Source organism: Hippocampus bargibanti, linkage group LG01, assembly GCF_051943395.1.
Source record: "Hippocampus bargibanti isolate YZ-2025 linkage group LG01, ASM5194339v1, whole genome shotgun sequence".
NCBI lineage: Eukaryota > Metazoa > Chordata > Actinopteri > Syngnathiformes > Syngnathidae > Hippocampus > Hippocampus bargibanti.
The window spans coordinates 23,131,095-23,153,246 of record NC_142734.1 but is presented as its reverse complement, the minus strand read 5'-3'; the positions used below and the strand labels follow the sequence as shown (position 1 = coordinate 23,153,246).

Sequence of the window (22,152 nt, the reverse complement as noted above, 5' to 3'; positions counted from 1 at the left end):
TTATTTAGATGACAACCTCATTTTTTTCCAAATCCCCAGAAGAACACCGGCAGCACGTCCGACGAGTCCTGGCGCGGCTCCTGCAAAACCGGCTCTACGTGAAGGCAGAGAAGTGGGAGTTCCATGTCCGCACTCTGTCTTTTCTGGGGTTCGTTGCGGAGCAGGGGCAGCTCCGGGCCGATCCCACCAAAACCAAAGCGGTGGTAGAGTGGCCAACCCCGAAGACGGGCAAACAGTTCCAACGATTTTTGGTGTTTGCCAATTTTTACCGCCGCTTTATCCGCGGATATAGTCAGAAGGCACTCCCCCTCACTAAACTCACTTCCACCAAAGTCTTTTTCAGGTGGACACCCGACGCAGAGGGGGCAAGCCTTTTCCAACCCCCCAGTTTTACGTCACCCTGACCCGGACCTCGCCTTCGCAGTCGAGGTTGACAGATCTGAGTGGGGGCTGTCCTATCTCAGCGCTCCCCGGTTGACCAGAAACTCCACCCATGCGCCTTTTTCTCCCGCCGGCTCAGCCCCGCAGAAGCCAACTATGACGTGGGGAACCGGGAACTGTTGGCGGTCATCCTGCCGCTGCAAGAGTGGAGACACTGGCTTGATGGGGCCAAACACCCCTCCACCGTATTTACCGATCACAAGAACCTGACCGCCATTCGGTCTGCCAAGAGACTCAACTCGCGGCAGGCCCGATGGGCGCTGTTCCTCACGCGATTCAACTTTACTCTCACCTACTGCCAAGGGTCGCAGAACACCAAACCTGACGCCCTATCTCGCATCCACGAGCCGGCAGAGAGCGAGGAGGTCATCACCAACATCCTGCCGGCGCAACACATCCTGGGCGCCCTGCGGTGGGAGTTGAGAGGAATGTCCAGGAGGCCCTGGGGGCTAATCCTATCCCCAAGGGCTGCCCGGTGGATCGCCTGTTCTTCCCCCCGACGCTACGCACTGAGGTACTACTCTGGGGACACACCTCCAGGGTTGCCTGTCACCCGGGGGTCAACAGGACGATCCAGCTCATCGCCCAGCGGTTCTGGTGGCCAGAGTACAGGAGGGGCGTCACTGGATTCGTTAAGGCGTGCCCAGCCTGCGCCCGTGGGAAAGCCTCCCACCAACATCTGGCGGGGCTTCTCCAGCCACTACCGGTTCCCTCCCGACCCTGGTCCCATATCTCCGTCGACTTTGTTACAGGTCTCCCCCTGTCCTGTGGCAAGACGGTCGTTCTCACCGTTGTGGACCAATTCTCCAAGTCGGCCCACTTCATCCCGTTAACCAGGTTGCCGTCCGCCATCGAGACGTCTCCACGGGATTCCGGCAGACATCGTGTCGGACCGGGGAACCGCAGTTCGTGTCCAACGTATGGAAACGTTTCCATACCTGTCTACCTGATGGTAGCCAGCCTGTCGTCTGGCTACCATCCCCAGACCAATGGCCAGACGAAGAGAAAGAACCAGGACCTGGAGGCAGCGCTCCGGTGTGTGTGCCTTCACAGTCCCGCGTTATGGGCCCTCCACTTGCCCTGGGTGGAGTACGCCCACAACACCCTGGTCTCCACAGCCACAGGTCGGTCCCCGTTCATATCCGCCGGTGGTTATCAGCCACCTCAGCTCCCCACCCAGGAGGGCCAGGTGGAAGTCCCGTCCATCGAACACCACCTGAGACGGGCCCATCGAGTGTGGAAGGAGACCAGTGCCAACTTGGTGTGCACGGCGTCCCGGAACCAACTGGTCGCGGATCGTCGTCGCCGCCAGGCACCCAAATACCGGGTCGGGCAGGAGGTGTGGCTGTCCACAAGGGACCTCCGGTTGGCCGGGACTTCGGCCAAACTGGGCCCACGCTTCACAGGTCCCTTCCCCATCGAGGCCATCCTCAGCCTGGTCTCGTTGAAACTCCGGTTGCCACCTACGGTGAGGATCCACCCGGTCTTCCACGTTTCCCTCCTCAAGCCAGTGGAGACCAGCACCCTATATATCCTACACGCCCCCCGCCCCCCCGGATGTTGGACGACGGCCCGGTCTACACCGTGCGGGAGATACTGGACTCCAGGCGCATGGGCAGGGGAGTGCAGTACCTGGTCGATTGGGAGGGCTATGGGCCAGAGGAATGTTAGTGGGTCCCCCGTTCCTGGATCTTCGACCCATCTCTCACACGGGCATTCCATTTGGCTCACCCCTCCAAACCGGGTGGGCCGCCAAGAGGCGTCCGTTGAGGGGGGGGGGGGGGGGCACTGTCACATCCTCATCGACGCCACGAGCATGCCCCTCCCCTCCTGTCTGTTCTTCCGCTGCTCCTTGGAGCTGGCCCCTCCCTTCCTGTCTCTCTTGACTCACGCACCTGTTCCCCATTTCTTTAATTGTGTCTTCTGGCTATAAAAGCCACCCTTACCGTGCAGTTGTTGTCGGTGTATTCCTGGAAGTCCCCCGTCACCTTTCCGCATGCAGGTCTGTCATCTACCTTCCTTGCTCTCGCCATTCTGTTATGTTTGATGTTGCTCAGTAAAGAATCTTTATTTGAATCACTGTCTCCACCGTGTATTTCGGAGCCGATCCCCAATACCTTCCGGCGTCCCTCGAGTCTTGTCACCACTCCTCAAGCGGACGTGACATGAACACCTAAAAAACACTGTCTGTAACAAAAGAATCTGGTGTACATAAGATATCAAGTAGACAGGATGAACTTAACACAACTAGCTTGGTGTGTGCTTTCAACTTTTAGCTTGGAGCAGACGTGCACATTTCACCATGATTTCCCAGATCCACTAGTGAAAAGGATGCTTTGATCCTCTCCTTTTTCATCGGCTTCATACAACAACAGCTTCATACAACAAAGAGGGTGTAGAAAATGCTTGAGATTGAATAACAGTCTGTGTCTTTGTGTTGTCAAATTATTTTGTTAGTTTGTTTTTGTTGTTGTTTTTAAATTCGAGATGGAACAGCGAGCCACAGCAGGTCCTGTATTTCGTTTTTCTACTTCTTCCTTTACTTTCTTCTTCGTTCCATCACTTTTTTTGCAGTGAAATGTCAATTTCTCCACTGCAAGACTAATAAAGATGAATCCAATCCAATGCATGAGGTTTGAAATGACGCCGAGTCACCGTATGGGCCTTGCCTTCTTGATGTGGTCTGACGAAATGGCTTTGCCATCTCTGGACATTGCTCCTTCAGCGACGATGATCACATTGAGACGAGAACCTCTTGCCCGTTGCTGAAAGCACAATGATTGTCATTCGAGGTGAGCCGTGGGCAGCACAGCGGCGAAGTTCCTACATTTGTGAGCCTCCGGCATAAGTGCTCCTCCCAGCCGTCATCTGGTGGCATCTCTGGAATGAACACCCAGTCTGCACCAGAGGCCAAAGCCGATACCAGTGCCAGGTAGCTTGTGGACCAGGGCAGACGTCGACACAACATTATTGGAAGATGACTAGGTTATTGTTTTTCTTGAATGCCAAAATATTCAAGTCTGTCTGTCTGTCTGTCTTTCTGTTTGCCTGCCTGCCTGCCGGTAAATCTGTCTGTCTGTCTGTCTTTCTGTTTGCCTGCCTGCCGGTCCTACAAGTACCTGAGTGTTACTCTCAACACTGGACTGGACTACAAACACGGATACCCTGATCAAAAAGGGACAGAGTCGCCTCTTCCTACTCAGGAAACTGAGGTATTTTGGCGTTCATAGCTCACTCCTAACTACTTTCTATGACTCTGTGGTGGCTTCAGCCATCCACTATGGAATTGTCTGCTGGTCAGGCAGCATCACCACCCGGGACAGGAAAAGACTGGAGCGCCTTGTCAAAAGCTATTATGGACAGCACCTACCACCCCTCCTGCCCACCCTGACAGCACTGGGTAGCTCCTTCAGCCAGAGACTATTACACCCGCGCTGCAAGGAGAGGTACCGCCACTCGTTCCTACTGACTGCTGTAGGGGCTTTGCAATTCTCAATGAATGTGAAAAAAAATGGACACTTGTAAATATGGGTTGATGCAATACAGCTACATATATCAATATGCCTTTCTTGATACTTGCACTATGTACAGTCTTTTATGAAATGGTTTTGCACATTTACAGTATACAGTTGACATTTTTATTTTGCTATGCTTAGAATATTTTGTTTTCTATCCTTTCAACCACCCTCCACCCCATCCCCTTTTAAATTGCTGCTGTGGACTGCAAATTTCCCCATTGTGAGACGAATAAAGGTTTTTATGATTCTGGTTCTGATTCTTGTCGGTCTGCCTGCCGGTCTGCCTCTCTATCTTCATCTATCTATCTACATGTATCCATCTATCTAGATAGCTAAATAGGTATCTATCAGCTATCTAGCTAAATGTCAAATCGATATCTATCACTCTCTCTCTCCTTTTGTCTGTCTCTCTTTCTCTCTGTCTCTCTCTGCCTGTCTCACAAACATCCTCCCTCCCTCTGCCACTTTCCCTTCCCCTACCTCCCCCCAACCCCGACACTCTTCCCTTTCACATCAATTCACACGTGTCAACAAACACCACACTTGCCATGTACCGACCCACAGTGTCTTCCCATCACTTCCAGGATGAAGGTCCTCTGGTGGCTGTGAATCCACAATTCACAACAGTTACCTCGACATTCGGCCATATCAGCACGAGTGTACGTTGACCCTCAAGACGACATGAGAGGGGGTAAAAAGTGTCATGGCGGACCTCTGTGCAGTGGTGGTGATGGCATCCACCACCTCGATGATGCGATGCAGCGCCGAGTCTGTGCCAATGGTCATGTCGGTGCCACAGAAGTCATTGTCGATGGAGCCCACCATGCCCACAATGTTGAGATGGGAGGACTTTTTGGCTTCTTCTTCCGTAATCTTACCTGCAGATACAGAATTTACTTGTGATCCATCATAAAAAGAAATGCATCTCACATAAATTTGTATAAACCGTGTTGTAAAAAAAGTTGACATCAATTGTTTTTTTTTCCTTTTTGAGATTACAATTGAAATTTGAAAGCTTTAATTGCTAATATGCAATAAAAACGTTCAGTGGCGGACCATCAAGGCCTGCAAAGCCTTCTCTGCTGGCCTAAAAATATCTGAAACACAGACTGATGTGATTATATTTTGTCCATAAATTCTTATTAAATAATTCAAAATTCTCTTTCAGCTTCCTTTTCCCTGTTGTGATGCTTCCAAATTTGTGTTTTCGTATTTAAGCATTTAACCAATCACATTTCAGCCATCATTTGTTACCAGGGTCAGATATCCACCTGGACGCCTTCACAATCAGTTCTGTGATTGGCTAGTCACTAGCCAATCACAGTATCACTAGCCGCTGACATTTAGCCGATAAGCGCATACTGACCAGAGCTAGCACACTGTATCAATCGCGAGCTGCATAAGTAAACATACTTTTGTGTTGATTTAATAGTGGTTTTGTCAACCCACAATGGCTGAAGGAGGAGAAGAAATGGATTTAGTTGCAGATAAAATGTTAAAGCCATTTTCAAGATGGACTTTTCAAGAGAAAATGGACATCATGAAGAAATGTTGGTCAGTTATTAGCAATCCATTAGCTAGCTGGCTAGCTATTAGCTGTCTAGCTGACTGGCTGCTAGCTATCTATTAGCTATTTATTCGCTATCCATTAGCTAGCTGGCTAGCTATTAGCTGTCTAGCTGTAAGCTATCTTGCTGGCTAGCTGTTGGCTATTAGCAATTAGCTGTGTAACTTATTGGCTGTTAGCTGACTATCTGGCTATCTATGAGCTATTTATTAGCTATTCATTGGCTATCTGGCTAGCTGTTATCTGTCTAGCTGGCTGACTGTTCACTGGCTAGCTGTTGGTTATCTGGATATTTGTTAGCTATTTATTAGCTATCCATTAGCTAGCTGGCTAGCTATTAGCTGTCTAGCTGGCTGGCTGTAAGCTATTTAGCTGGTTAGCTTTTGGCTATCTGGCTATCGATTACCTATTTATTTGCTATCCATTAGCTAGTTAGCTAGCTTTCTATCTATTTGAGTTACATCCAGGTTGAGTGAACGCTGACGCGTTTGGCTGCGCACCCACAGGAAAACTTGTGACTGTAAAGTGACCTTGAGAGTTTTGAAAGGCGCTTATAAATGAAATGTATTATTATTATTATTATTCTTTTCCTTTCGGCTTTTCCCCTCAGGGGTCGCCACAGCGAATCAATGTCCGGTTTTGTGCATCCTCTTCTCTCACACCAGCTCCCTTCATGTCCTCTTTGACCACACCCATAAACCTCCTCTTCGGGTTTCCTCTCGGTCTCCTGCCTGGCAGTTCAAGACTCAGCAGCCTTCTTGGATTGTAAAGTAATTATAAAAGAGGACAGAGCGCTAAAAACAGAAGTCTTTAGGAAGGCTACGCACACTGACCAATACTTACTTTTTGACTCTAACCACCCTTTACAACATAAACTAGGAGTTATCAGAACCCTCCAGCATAGGGCTAAACTAATACCAACTAGCACTGAAGGTAGAGAAAAGGAGTCAAAACATATCAGGAGAGCACTCACTAACTGTGGGTACCCTCAGTGGTCATTCAACAAATGTCAGAAAGAAAGAATAGCGAACGAAACCAATAATTCTCAAGATTCTAAAAGGAGAGGAGTAGCAGTACCGTACATTGCAGGAGTTTCTGAAAAATTACAAAGAGTCCTTTGGCAACATAAAATTCCTACTTATTTCAAACCGATAAACACGTTAAGGCAAAAATTAGTGCATCCAAAAGATAGGCTACCAAATGAAAAACAAAGTAATGTAGTTTATTCCATACATTGTAAGAATGAAAATTGTAAAGAGCAGTACATTGGGGAGACTCAACAAATTCTCAAAAAAAGACTTTATCAACATCGCAGGGATAATACTAGTGGGCCTCAATCGGCAGTACATTTGCACCTAAAAGCTACTAACCACTCATTTGACGACAATGAGGTTAAAATCTTAGCGAAAGAACATAGATGGTTTGAAAGGGGGGTAAAAGAGGCGATTCTTATAAAACAACAAAATCCTTCATTAAACCGGTCTCCCGATATAGTCACTCTCTCTCCTCTGGACATGTCCAAACCATCTCAGTCTGGCCTCTCTGACTTTCTTTCCAAAGCCTCTAATATGAGTTGTCCCGCTAATGTACTCATTCCTGATACTATCCAACCTGGTCACTCCCAAAGAAAACCTCAACATCTTCTGCTCTGCTACCTCCAGCTCTGCTTCCTGTCTTTTCTTCAGTGGCACTGTCTCCAGTCCAAACATCATGGCTGGTCTGACCACGGTTTTATACACTTTTCCTTTCATCCTAGCTGAAACCCTTCTATCACACATCACACATCACACCTGATATTTTTCTCCAGCCGCTGCAGGCTGCCTGGACACGCTTCTTCACCTCTTTTCCACACTCTCCATTGCTCTGGACAGTTGACCCCAAGTACTTAAAATCCTGCACCTTCTTTATCCCTGTAGCATCACTCGTGCACTTGGATCCATCTCATTCACACACATATATTCCGTCTTGCTGCGACTGATCTTCATTCCTCTCCTTTCCAGGGCACATCTCTAGTTTCTCCGCCACCTGTTCCCCGTTCTCGCTACAGATCACAATGTCATCTGCAAACATCATGGTCCAAGGAGATTCTTTTCTAACATCGTCTTTCAGTCTGTCCATCACCATAGCAAACAAGAAGGGGCTCAGAGCTGACCCCTGGTGGAGTCCCACCTCCACCTTGAATTCCTCAGTCATACCGACAGCACACCTCACAAGTGCCTTACAGTCATGATACATGTCTTGCACCGCTCTGACATACTTTTCCGTCACTCCAGACTTCCTCATGCAATGCCACAGCTCTTCTTTTGGCACCCTGTCATACGCTTTCTCCAGATCTACAAAGACACAATGCAATTCCTTCTCACCTTCTCTGTACTTCTCTATCAGCATTCTTAAAGCAAACACTGCATCTGTCGTACTCTTTTTTGGCATGAAGCCATACTGCTGCTCACAAATGTTGGATTGGATTGGATTGGATTTGCCTTTATTAGTCTCACAGTGGAGAAATTTACATTTCACAGCAGCAAAGTGATGAAAGGAATGAAAGTAGAAAAACAAAATACATGAGCTGCTGGAAAGGCAGCCACTCTGGGGGCGCCGTCTTGAAGTCAAAAGAACAAAAAAAAACTAAATAACAAATAATATGACAGCATAGAGACAATATGACAAAACAAAGACACAGAGAGACATTCATTCTCCAGGACTTGCTGTACCCTTTTGTAATGACATGAAGCAGTTCTAGATGAAAGAGGAGAGGATCAAAGCGTCTTTCCACCAGTGGATCAGGGACATCATGGTGGAATGTGCACGTCGACTACAAGCTAAATGTTGAAAGCAAACATTCAGCTGTAGCATCCATTGACGAAAAGACATTGTCTCACATCCTGTTCCACATAAATCTGCTTCAATTCCAAGCCGCAACAGTTCCACATATGCATCGGCGCTCTGCGCTGACGCTTCTTTCTTCTTATCGCGGGTTCCTCAAGCCATGCATCCACCCAGTCGCAGACTGTCCAACAGCACTGACCTTCCACTGAACAAAGCGGGGCTGTGAAGATGCTGCCCATTACAGGCGCAAAAAAAGCACAATGGCCCCTTTGGTGTCCAGCGATGGCAGTCGAATGGCTCCGACATTCCTCCCATTCAAAAACAGTACTGGCATATTCATGCTGCCGGAAAGGCGCAACCGCTCAGCACAGTCTCCTCCTTGATGAATGTCGTGGTCAAAAATGCTGAAAAACAATCCGTATCCGTTCCACACGACGCACAACAACACAAAGTGACAAAAGAAAACACAAAACAAGACAAAAACAACCAAAAAAAGCAAGGTTCATGAGAGCACTTGCTGAGGCTGCCTACTCGGGCGCCATCTTGGACTTCAATGTTCACTTCTGCTCTTAGTTTAGCTTCAACTACTCTTTCCCAGAGTTTCATTGTATGGCTCATCAACTTTATTCCTCTGTAATTAGTACAACTCTGCACATCTCCTTTGTTCTTAAAAATGGGCACGAGTACACTTCGTCTCCATTCTTCAGGCATCTGTTCACCATCTAAGATCTTGTTGAATAACACAGTCAGGAACACCACCACCACCTCTCCAAGACACTTCCATACCTTGATTGGTAAATCATCAGGCCCGAGTGCCTTTCCCCCCCTTCATCCTCTTCAGCGCCCTCCTCACTACATCCTTGCTAATGCTTGCTACGTCTTGGTCCACAACATTCACGTTTTCTACTCTTTGTTCCTTCTCATTTTCCTCATTCATCAATTCTTCAAAGTACTCTTTCCATCTAGCCATCACACTACTGGCACCTGTTAATACATTGCCATCTCTATCCTTAATCACCCAAACCTGCTGCAAGTCCTTACCATCTTTGTCTCTCTGTCTCGCCAGCCTGTAAAGTCATCATAGGCCTCTTGTTTGGCCTTTGCCACCTTTACTTTAACCGTGCGCTGCATCTCTTTGTACTGCTGTCTACTCTTGTCCGTCCTCTCAGTGTCCCACTTCTTCTTTGCTAACCTCTTTCTCTGTATACACTCCTGCACCTCCCCATTCCACCACCAAGTCTCCTTATCTACCTTTCTTCCACTCGATACACCAAGTACTTTGCGACCTGTGTCTCTGATTATGTTCACTGTAGTTTGCCCGTCATCTGGAAGGACCTCTTGCCCACCTTGTCTTACCTCCTTCCTAAATGTCATGGAACACTCTTCCTTTTTCAACTTCCACCATTTTGTCTTCACTTCAGCCTATGGTTTCTTAATCTTCCTCACTGCCAGCGTCATCCTACACACCACCAACCTATGGTGTCTGGCTACACTCTCACCAACCACTACTTTGCAGTTACTGATTTCCTTTAGATGGCGCCGTTGACACAAAATGTAGTCTACCTGTGTACTTCTGCCTCCACTCTTATAGGTCACCCTATGTTCCTGTCTCTTCTGAAAGAAAGTATTCACAATAGCCATTTGCATTCTCTTAGCAAAGTCAACCACCATCTGTCCTTCAGCGTTCCTCATCTGGAGTCCAAACCTGCCCATCACCTCCTCATCATCTTTGTTTCCTGCGCCAACTTGTCCATTGAAGTCTCCCCCAATTACAACCCTCTCACTTCTCGGGATGTTCTGTATGACTTTATCAAAGTCCAACCAAAATTTCTCCTTCTCCGCCAGCTCACATCCTACTTGTGGGGCATACCCACAAACAACATTGAACATCACGCCTTCAATTTCAAGCTTCAGATTAATCATTCTATCTGATACTCTTTTTACTTCTAAGACATTCCTAACAAACTCCTCTTTTAAGATAACCCCAACTCTATTTCTCTTTCTGTCTTCACCATGATAGAACAACTTAAACCCTGACCCTAAGCTTCTAGCCTTGCTCCCTTTCCACCTGGTCTCGTGGACACACAGTATGTCTACCTTCCTTCTCTGCATCATGTCAACCAGCTCTCTACCTTTACCTGTCATTGTTCCTACATTCAAAGTTCCTACTCTTAGTTCTATACTCTTGCCGTTCCATTTCTCTCTTTTCCTCCGGGCACACCTCCCTCCTCTCCTTCTTCGACCAACAGTAGTCCATTTTCCACTGGCACCCTGAAGGTCAACAGTACCAATGGCGGCCGTTGTTAACCCAGGCCTCGACCGATCCGGTATGGGATTCATCGGTTTGATTCGCATATTTGTCTTGGCAAAATCTTTTACGTCGGATGCCCTTCCTGACACAACCCTCTGTATTTATCCGGGCTTGGGACCGGCACAATAAGACACTGGCTTGTGCCCCCTTGTGGCTACATTAAATGTATTATTATTATTATTATTATTATTATTTCGTGGCTACCGTCAAATTTATTATTATTATTATTTCGTGGCTACCGTCAAATACACATCCACTGGCTCCTATAGTGGACGTGTAGTAAATCACACCACACTTTTTTTCAGTCTGGATTGATTCAGACGTAGCATCGCACTACTGAAAGCCGAGAGGTGAAATCCTGGTTTGAATGAAGGAGATGGCAAATCCTTTTTTTTCAAGGCACTCTTCTCTATTTAGTGGGATTTAATATTTTCTGTTTGCCGCCATAATTCAAAGCAGCAGAGATATGATTCAAACAGGAGCACTGAATCCCTGATGAATAAATAAGCTCATCTTCAGCAGAGTCAACGGAAAGCCATCTTTCCTCACCAGCTCGGTGCAAGTCGACCAGCAGTCCGCTCCACTCTGTCCTGAATTCATTGGCCCCAGTCAGGCTGCCGTCACCTCCGATGACACACAGGTTGGTAATTCCGAGCTTGACCAGGTTGCAGGCCGCTTTCATTCGGCCCTCACGGGATCTGAAGTCTTTGCATCGTGCGCTGCCAATGACTGTTCCCCCCTGAAAAGAGCAAAGGCTGTCGAGGACTCTGGCATTGGTTGACAATTTGCAAATAATATCAACATTTTTCTTTTAAATCCAAACACCCTATTTGTATGTGCCCTTGAAAGCCACTGCAGGTTCCCCTGCGTCACGCGTTGCAATATGAAACAGTGACTTGGACACACACCTACTTTTACAGGTGATTGGGTCCACATGCGATGCCAAAGGTAATAATAGTAATAGTAATAATAATAATAATAATATTAATTATTATTAATTATTATTATTATTATTATTATTATTATTATTATTATTATAATACGGTGATCCCTCAGCTTACGAACACTAGTTCACAAACGTTTCGCCTCACAAACATTAAATTCACAAGAAATAGTCTCGGTTGACAAACTAGTTTTCGGCGGACGAAACAAACCACACAGCGCCACGGTGGCTGGCTGACTAGTTTTTGACGGATGATCACTTAACCTCGCACAATATTTCTTACTAGTATGTGCTGCAACAGCTGTGAAATCATTACCATTAGCCACGAAATTCGAATCATGAACTGTCTTTCCATCAGCCCATGTATTTTGTTTTTCTACTTTCATTCCTTTCATCACTTTGCTGCTGTGAAATGTAAATTTCTCCACTGTGAGACTAACAAAGGGAAATCCATCAATCAGTTTGCTGAAACGAATTGTCACTACCCTCCGCAGACGTATTCGATAGTTTTTTAAAAAACAAGAATATTGCCTTTTTTTCATGTGTTTTGGAGTTTTACTCCTGTTCTTACACTCCATATTGCAACCATCCGCCATGTTCGATGTAAATAATGCAATGCACCGTGGGTAAATGAATACAATATTTGATTAGCTCTTTCAGCAGTTTGCAGCAGATGACGCAAAAGCCCGATATCCATGACCACAACTTTGGAACGCACCGACGGCAGACAACAAAAGTTAGAATCTCTGAAGGAATACGAAATGTTTTGGATTGGATTTGCCTTTATTAGTCTCGCAGTGGAGAAATTTACATTTCACAGCAGCAAAGTTATGAAAGAAATCAAAGTAGAAATTCAATTGCTATTTAACAACATTTGTTTATCTATTGTAACTGAAGTATGTCTTATGTGGCGCGGATCACATAGCAATATGCGCTAATCGTAATAGACTTGGACCAGCACAAAGGCGCAAGGGACCCGCTCAGATCCATCTCTGCATTCCATGCCAAATTACCCCACCAACAAATCTGGAAATTTGAGCCAAGTGTATTATGTTTTTAACGAAACCTGCTGTACATTTTGATAGTGGTGACACAAAAATTAAATCGTAAATTTTAGGTAAGTCATTGCACCGGTTTGGGGGCGTCAGTCCATTGAATTTTAATTGTTTGGTAAAAGGCGCAACCCTGAAATTAATCCTTATATCTCAGGACCCACCTGAATCAATCTTCAAAAACACTAATTTTGGGAATGTGAATGCAAATCTGCCACCGTTTATAAGATTGGTTCATATACGGTGATACATTGGCTTACGATGTTAATTGGTTCCCAGAAAGTGTGTGTGAGGAAAAAGTGTGTCGTCCAAACATTAATTTCCATAGGAAACCATTAAAATATTAATAATCAATTTCCAGATCCCCATAAAACATTATATTCAACTAAAAAAGCCTTAAAACTACACAGAATATACCTTATTTTATGGATAATAAATGTGCTATGGTATTGTACATAAAGAAATAAACTGTACTGTATAATCAAGTCGTTTTATTTACCTTTGTGATGGTCCTTGATGGCTTGATGGAATGGATAGCTTTTTGCATAAAGTGTCTCAAGGAGCTCTGACTTGTACATCTTAGAAGTTGTGATACTGTAACAGCAATAGATGAGAAGGTTTCTTCAGCCGTCATCTGTACAAAAGTGAAGGTTTCGGACGTTTCGCCTCCTATCCAAGAGGCTTCGCCAGCGAACTAAAGTCTGACTGGTCGTATCGGCCCCATTTATATATCCTCAAAGGAATGAAAGTAGAAAAACAAAATACATGTGCTGTTGGAAAGGCAGCCAGTCTCGCGGCGCCGTCTTGAAGTCAAAAGAACAAAAAAAAACTAAATATCAAATAATATGACAGCATAGAGACAATATGACAAAACAAAGACACAGAGAGACATTCATTCTTCAGGACTTGCTGTACCCTCTTTGTGATGACATGAAGCAGTTCTAGATGAAAGTGGTGTTACGATACTCGAGGCAAGGACGCCGGGCTCGAGTGGCGAGGGAAGGAGGGAAGGCTTGGATCCGAAATGCAACGGCGAGACAGAGATCAGGGTAAAGTCTTTTACTGGAACACGCATGCAAAACAACAAACTCATAAAGTGGGGAATGTGCGTAAAGGCATTGGAAGAAATAGCGAACCTGACAGCAAGGTAGTAGTGGGGGTGACTTCCGAAATATTCCGACGGAGACTGGATAGCGCAATCGGTAGATATAGTCAGAAGGCACAATCACGGGAATGACAAACAGCTGTGGGAACCCAGGTGCGTGATGATGGGAGGGGCCGCCTCCAGGGAGCAGCGGAGGAGATGACAGGAGGGGCGGGGCGCGCCCAGGACGGCGACGAGATGTGACAGTGCCCCCCCCTCAACGGACGCCTCTTGGCGGCCCACCAGGTTTGGAAGGGTGAGCCGCATGGAACGCCCGGATGAGAGATGGGTCGAGGATCCAGGCACGTGGGACCCACTGTCGTTCCTCCGGTCCATAGCCCTCCCAGTCGACCAGGTACTGCACTCCTCTGCCCATGCGCCTGGAGTCCAGTATCTCCCGCACGGTGTAGACCGGTCCGTCGACCAACATCCGGGGGGGAGGTGGGGGGGTGGGCGTAGGGGCTAAGGAGCTGGTTTCCACTGGCTTGAGGAGGGAAACATGAAAGACGGGGTGGATCCTCATGGTGGGTGGCAGCCGGAGCCTCACCGAGACCGGGCTGAGGATGGCCTCGATGGGGAAGGGACCCGTAAAGCGTGGGCCCAGCTTGGCTGAAGACCCTGCCAGCCGAAGGTCCCTCGTGGACAGCCACACCTCCTGCCCGACCTGGTAGTTGGGTGCCTGTCTCCGATGACGGTCCGCCAACCGCTGGTTCCGGGATGCGGTGCGTGTCAGGGCGTCCCTGGTCTCCTTCCAGACTCGGTGGGCCCGTCTGAGGTGATGTTCAATAGACGGGACCTCCACCTGGCCCTCCTGTGTGGGGAACAAGGGCGGCTGATAGCCACAGGCGGACATGAATGGGGACCGACCTGTGGCTGCGGAGACCAGGGAGTTGTGGGCGTACTCCACCCAGGGTAGGTGCAGGGCCCACGACGCCGGGTTGTGGAGGCACACGCACCGGAGGGCCGCCTCCAGGTCCTGGTTCTTCCTCTCCGTCTGTCCGTTGGTCTGGGGATGGTATCCAGATGACAGGCTCGCCGACGCCCCTAGGGACCGACAGAAACGCTTCCATACCTTGGACACGAACTGCGGTCCCCGGTCCGACACGATGTCCGTCGGAATCCCGTGGAGACGGACGACGTGGTTAACCAGGAGTTGAGCCGTCTCGATGGCGGACGGCAACCTGGTTAACGGGACGAAGTGGGCCGACTTGGAGAATCGGTCCACAACGGTGAGGACGACCGTCTTGCCACGGGAGGGGGGGAGGCCTGTCACGAAGTCGACGGAGATGTGAGACCAGGGTCTGGACGGCACCGGTAGCGGTTGGAGGAGTCCTGCCGGGGGCTGGTGGGAAGCTTTCCCACAAGCACAGGTCGGGCAGGCTTTCACGAAGCTGGTGATGTCCCTTCGGAACCCCGGCCACCAGAACCGTTGGGCGATGAGTTGGATCGTCCTGTTGACCCCCGGGTGACAGGCAATCTTGGAGGTGTGCCCCCAGACGAGCACCTCCGTGCGAAGAGGGGCGGGGACGAACAGGCGATCCTTAGGACAGCCCCTGGGGATGGGGGTCGTCCCCAGGGCTTGCTGAACTTTTCTCTCAACCTCCCACCTCAGGGCACCCAGGATGCGTTGGGCCGGCAGGATGTTGGTGGTGGTCTCCTCCCTTTCTGCCGGCTCATGGATGCGGGATAGGGCATCGGGCTTGGTGTTCTGTGACCCTGGGCAGTAGGTGAGAGAAAAGTTAAACCGGGTGAGGAAGAGTGACCATCGGGCCTGTCGCGAGTTAAGTCTCTTGGCAGACCGGATGGCCGCCAGGTTCTTGTGATCCGTGTAGACGGTGAAGGGGTGTTTAGCTCCCTCAAGCCAGTGTCTCCATTCCTGCAGGGCCAGGACGACCGCCAGCAGTTCCCGATTGCCGACGTCATAATTGGCCTCGGCGGGGCTGAGCCGGCGGGAGAAGAAGGCGCATGGGCGTAGCTTCTGGTCGGTGGGAGAGCGCTGGGAAAGGACGGCCCCTACTCCGGACTCGGATGCGTCAACCTCGACCGTGAACGGAAGCTCGGGGTCGGGATGACGCAGGACAGGGGGGTTGGTGAAGGCACGACGGAGGCGGTTGAATGCCCCCTCAGCATCGGGAGTCCACCTGAAAGGGAGCTTGGTGGACGTGAGGTTAGTGAGGGGAAGTGCCTTCTGACTATACCCGCGAATGAAGCGGCGGTAGAAGTTGGCAAACCCCAAAAACCGCTGAAGCTGCTTGCGCGTCTTAGGGGTCGGCCATTCCACCACCGCTTTGGTTTTGGCGGGGTCGGCCCTGAGCTGCCCCTGCTCCACGACAAACCCCAGGAACGACAGAGAGCGGACATGGAAGTCGCACTTCTCTGCCTTCACGTAGAGCCGGTTTTGCAGGAGCCGCGCCAGGACCCGTCGGACGTGTTGCCGATGTTCTTCTGCAGAGCGGGAAAAAATAAGAATGTCATCGAGGTAAACAAAAACGAAAACATTGAGGAAGTCCCTGAGCACATCATTTATCAGATTTTGGAAAACGGCGGGCGCGTTCGTGAGCCCGAACGGCATCACCAGGTATTCGAAGTGCCCTAAAGGTGTCTTGAATGCTGTTTTCCATTCATCCCCCTCACGGATACGGACCAAATGGTAGGCGCTGCGAAGGTCTAATTTAGAAAACATGGTGGCGGACTGAAGGGGCGCGAAGGCCGAATCCATGAGGGGGAGAGGGTATCTGTTACGGATGGTGATGTCGTTCAGGCCCCGGTAGTCAACGCATGGGCGCAGGGATCCGTCCTTCTTCTCGATAAAGAAAAACCCTGCGCCCAGCGGGGAACGCGACGGGCGAATGAGTCCCGCCGCTAGAGAGGAGTCTATGTAAGTGCTCAGGGCTTCCCGTTCCGGTTGTGAAATGTGGTAAAGTCTGGAGTCCGGTAATGGAGCCCCTGGCTGCAAGTCAATGGCACAGTCATACGGTCGGTGGGGTGGCAGGGATTGGGCTCTGTCCTTGCTGAACACCTCCCGCAGGTCATGGTAACATTGTGGCACACCCTTGAGGCAGATGGCCTCGGGCGGGCCAACGCGGGAGGGATCTTGCCCTGCCGTAGCCGACCGTAGGCAGTTGGCGTAGCAGTAGGGGCTCCAGCCCTGAATGGTGGGACCCTCCCAGGAGATGGATGGGTCGTGGGTATTGAGCCAGGGAAGACCCAATACCAATGGCGCATTCCGGGAGGGCATGACTAAAAATTGGCGGTGCTCCACATGGTTCCCCGCTACCCGAAGTTTGAGCGGGGCCGTGACGTGCGTGACTCGCGCTAATAGTCCTCCGTCCAGGTCCACGAACTCCTAAATAAACTGTACTGTATAATCAAGTCGTTTTATTTACCTTTGTGATGGTCCTTGATGGCTTGATGGAATGGATAGCTTTTTGCATAAAGTGTCTCAAGGAGCTCTGACTTGTACATCTTAGAAGTTGTGATACTGTAACAGCAATAGATGAGAAGGTTTCTTCAGCCGTCATCTGTACAAAAGTGAAGGTTTCGGACGTTTCGCCTCCTATCCAAGAGGCTTCGCCAGCGAACTAAAGTCTGACTGGTCGTATCGGCCCCATTTATATATCCCTAATGTCCAGACATGGTGGCGCCGGACGCAGCTATGATAGGTCCCTACTCTCAGGTTGGGGGGGGGGCAGAGGACCCCTCCCTGTGGCCCCACTGATTGTTCCTACATTCCTGACTATCGACTGGCCGATTACCCCCATTCCCACCGGTATCACCTCATCAGCATAACGACCCTCATCAGCATTACGAAAGTTGCCTAACCTGTTTTGCCTAAGCAGGCTATTGTATGAACGATCCAAATTGAACCTCACCCCACCAGACCGGTTTAATGAAGGATTTTGTTGTTTTATAAGAATCGCTTCTTTTACCCCCCTTTCAAACCATCTATGTTCTTTCGCTAAGATTTTAACCTCATTGTCGTCAAATGAGTGGTTGCTAGCTTTTAGGTGCAAATGTACTGCCGATTGAGGTCCACTTATATTATCCCTGCGATGTTGATAAAGTCTTTTTTTGAGAATTTGTTGAGTCTCAACCAATGTACTGCTCTTTACAATTTTCATTCTTACAATGTATGGAATAAACTACATTACTTTGTTTTTCATTTGGTAGCCTATCTTTTGGATGCACTAATTTTTGCCTTAACGTGTTTATCGGTTTGAAATAAGTAGGAATTTTATGTTGCCAAAGGACTCTTTGTAATATTTCAGAAACTCCTGCAATGTACGGTACTGCTACTCCTCTCCTTACATTAGGGAGGGAGTACCGTAGTTTATTCCATACATTGTAAATGACAAGAGGAGAGGATCAAAGCGTCTTTCCACCAGTGGATCAGGGACATCATGGTGGAATGTGCACGTCGACTACAAGCTAAATGTTGAAAGCAAACACGCAGCTGTAGCATCCATTGACGAAAAGAGATTGTCTCACATCTCCTGTTCCACATAAATCTGCTTCAATTCCAAGCCGCAACAGTTCCACATACGCATCGGCGCTCTGCGCTGACGCTCATTTCTTCTTATCGCGGGTTCCCCAAGCCATGCATCCATCTAGCCGCAGACTGTCCAACAGCACTGACCTTTCCGCTAAACAAAGCGGGGCTGTGAAGATGCTGCCCATTACAGGCGCAAAAAAGCACAATGGCCCATTTGGTGTCCAGCGATGGCAGTCGAATGGCTCCGACATTCCTCCCATTCAAAAACAGTACTGGCATATTCATGCTGCCGAAAAGGCACAACCGCTCAGCACAGTCTCCTCCTTGATGAATGTCGTGGTCAAAAATGATGAAAAACAATCTGGATCCGTTCCACACGATGCACAACAACACAAAGTGACAAAAGAAAACACAAAACAAGACAAAAACAACCAAAAAAAGCAAGGCTCATGAGAGCACTTGCTGAGGCTGCCTACTCGGGCGCCATCTTGGACTTCATGTCATGTTTCACTGTTTTCCATCCATTTTCTCACCATTTCAACTTTTGTTTTAATTTTTTTCACTTTTGTTTTTTTTTTGTTTCAAGCTCTGTCGTCACCCTTTCGTGTGTGTGTTTTTGTAACCCCTCCCCGGCTCACTGCTGCGTGTCCCCTCCCTCCTCTCCCACGGATCTTGACCATTCATGTGCGGCTTTAACCGAAGACGGGGTGGGGAATAGAGGACAAAAAAAGCCAGCTGCCATTTCAGGAGCTCCAAGAACCGGCTTGTTCGCAAACGACACATCACTCATTGTGTGTTTCCCGAAAAATAGTTCATATACCAAGATGATATTCTCGGGAATTTTATGTTCGTTCGTTAGCTGAAGCGTTTGTTACCCAAGGCATCACTGTATTAGTAATATGATCTTCTCAAACTTGAAATTGGGCTTGACGTTTACCTTGGATAATGTTACCACATAGTTTTCATGAAGTCCTTCATTTCTTTTCTATCAACATTGTTTAACTCATTCAACTGATCCACATCAACTCACCAGCTGAAGCATCATGGAAACACTTTCCCAAGTAGCAGGCCGAATATTTTCTCCTCCATCCAGCAGGCCCTGGTAGCCCTGATGCACACATTCACATAATCACAATCTTTTTCATCATGGTCTTCATATGTCTGCCATGTACTGTGAAAGGCAGTGGCGGACCGTGCATGTGACCCCTAGGCCTTCAGTAGTGCTATGTCTGAATCAATTAGCTGTGAGTGTGATGCGATATTACTACATGTCCACTAGAGGATGACGTTGTCCAGGAAATAATTTGTGACTTGAAGAAAGTTAAGAAATACTCTCATTAAACTGTTCACATTTTTTATATGAATGTGTGGAGTCATGATAACCTCATAAAATAGCAATATTATTTGCTATTTGTGCTAGCTTCAGAGCTGTCCAACCTTTCTTAATGATGTTCATCTATGCTTGAAAAGTCTGTCTTGAAAATGGCTTAAACAGTATATCTGCTATCTGCAACCAAATCCATTTCTTCTCCTCCTTCAGCCATTTATATTAATAATAAAACATTTTGGGTTGACAAAACCGCAATTTAATCAACATAAAAATGTATTTATTAATAATAATTATACATTACATTTTAAGCGTCTTTCAAAGCTCTCAAGGACACTGCTTATGCAGCTCGCTACAGATACAGTGTACTAGATCTGGCCAGTATGCGCTTATAACTAGCGGCATGATTGGCTAGTGACTAGCCAATCACATGACTGACTAGCCAAACATAGTTTGCGAAAACTTTGACGTTTCCCGCGCCTTCGAGCAGGCCATGGCTTGCCAACTCGAACTGTGATTGGTAAAAGCAACAGTTGATCAACATATAATAATAATCATACATTTCAATTATAAGCGCATTTCAAAACTCACAAGGTCACTTTAAAGTCACAGGACTTCTGTGGGTGAGCAGCGGCAGCCACACGCGCCAGCGGTCGATCAACCCGGAAGTAACTTGATAGATAGATAGATAGAAAGCTAGATAACTCGCTCGCTAATAGATAGCTACCTAGCTAGCTATATAGCTAATATATAGCAAGGTAGCTAGCTAGCTTGCCAGCTAGATAGCAAACAGATAGGAAATAAATAGCAATACTGGAGATAACAAATAGATAGCAAATCGACATAGACATTGATGCTCCAGGGCCCACAGAACTGATTCTCAAGGCGTCCAGGTGGATTTCTGACCCTGGTAAAGAATGATGGCTGAAATGTGATTGCTTAAATAATGAAATACGAAAACACACATCTGGAAACAGCACAACAGCGGCAAAATAATGAAAGGAAGCGGAAAGACAATTTGGAATTATTTAATAAGAATTCATGGACAAAATATAATTCACATCAGTCTGTGTTTTCAGATATTTTTAGGCCAGCAGAGAAGGCCTTGACGGCCCACCATCAGTGAAAGGGTGGAATTTGGGTAGATGAAATCATTTCATTGTCTCCTACCTCATGAACAAAGAAGACTTTGGCTCCAGTGTAAAGGCCGACTCTGACGGTAGCTCTCACAGCAGCGTTCATACCTGACATAAAACAAATGGAGAGTTTGTTCGATTTTTAACACCCTTCCATCATTTTGGTCACACACAAGCAACAACTCTACCAGTAGATTGACTGCAGAAGTAGCGGTCAAGAGATGATGATGATAATAATAATAATAATAATAATAATAATAATAATAATAATAATAATAATATTTATTATTATTATTATTAATTAATAATATCAATTATTATTAATAATAATAATTAATATAGCCGCAAGAGTGGCTGCCTTTCCAGCAGCTCATGTATTTTGTTTTTCTACTTACATTCCTTTAATCACTTTGCTGCTGTGAAATGTAAATTTCTCCACTGCGAGACTAATAAAGGCAAATCCAATAATAATAAATAAATAAATAAATAATAATAATGATAATAGGGCGGCCCGGTAGTCGAGTGGTTAGCACACCGGCTTCACAGTGCAGAGGTCGCCGGTTCTCGTCCCGGTCCGGCCTCCCTGTGTGGAGTTTGCATGTTCTCCCCGGACCCGCGTGGGTTTTCTCCGGGTCCTCCGGTTTCCTCCCACACTCCAAAAACATGCATGGCAGACAGATTGACCACTACAAATTGTCCCTAGGTGTGAGTGTGAGAGTGACTGTTGTACGTCTTTGTGTGCCCTGCGATTGGCTGGCAACCAATTCAGGGTGCCCCCCGCCTCGTGCCCGAAGACAGCTGAGATAGGCTCCAGCAACCCCCGCGACCCTAATGAGGAATAAGCGGTACGGAAAATGAGATGAGATGAGATGAGATAATGATAATGATAATAAGTCAAAGTCAAAGTCAAAGTCAGTCAGCTTTATTGTCAAATATGCGAATATGCATGACATACAGCACAGATGAAATTAATGTCCTCTCGGACCCAGCGTGCAAGGCATGCAAGGCACTTATAATGTGGCTAAAAAGACATACAATTGACAACAGACAATACATGTAATTTCTGAATGTAAAGTGAGGTAGTGTCGTCTGGAAAGTGAGGTAGTGACGTATGTAAAGTGAGGTAGTGACATATGTAAAGTGAGGAAGTGACGTATATAAAGTGACATAATGTAGTAATGAAAAAACAAACAACAAGAAAGGGTTGAAGTGATGTCTTGCGGAAGAAAATGAGAAAGAACAAAAAAAATAGAGTTCAGGATGATAGTACAGCATGTAGCATGTACTCAGGGTTCGGTGAGTGTGGCAGTGGGAAGGGGCAGGCTGGGCAGGGCCCGGAGGGAGTTGAGTCTGCAGACTGCCTGGTGGCAGAAACTGTCCTTGAGCCTGCTGGTC

The 22,152-nt window shown here is 47.5% G+C and overlaps 1 protein-coding gene across 4 annotated transcripts in view; it reads right to left on the bottom strand.

Annotated features, from left to right (window-relative positions):
* The window catches only part of pfkma (phosphofructokinase, muscle a), a 109,397-nt gene that overhangs the window by 70,127 nt on the left and 17,118 nt on the right, over positions 1 to 22,152 (bottom strand). For all 4 annotated transcript variants that reach the window (XM_089004521.1, XM_089004545.1, XM_089004537.1 and 1 more), the window contains exons 2-8: positions 20,792 to 20,865; positions 19,325 to 19,402; positions 11,213 to 11,402; positions 4,672 to 4,837; positions 4,518 to 4,562; positions 3,269 to 3,377; positions 3,111 to 3,206 (exon numbers count right to left, since the gene is read on the bottom strand). In XM_089004521.1, the coding sequence (XP_088860647.1) occupies positions 3,111 to 3,206; positions 3,269 to 3,377; positions 4,518 to 4,562; positions 4,672 to 4,837; positions 11,213 to 11,402; positions 19,325 to 19,402; positions 20,792 to 20,865 (758 nt within the window). The remainder of the gene's footprint in view (positions 1 to 3,110; positions 3,207 to 3,268; positions 3,378 to 4,517; positions 4,563 to 4,671; positions 4,838 to 11,212; positions 11,403 to 19,324; positions 19,403 to 20,791; positions 20,866 to 22,152) is intronic.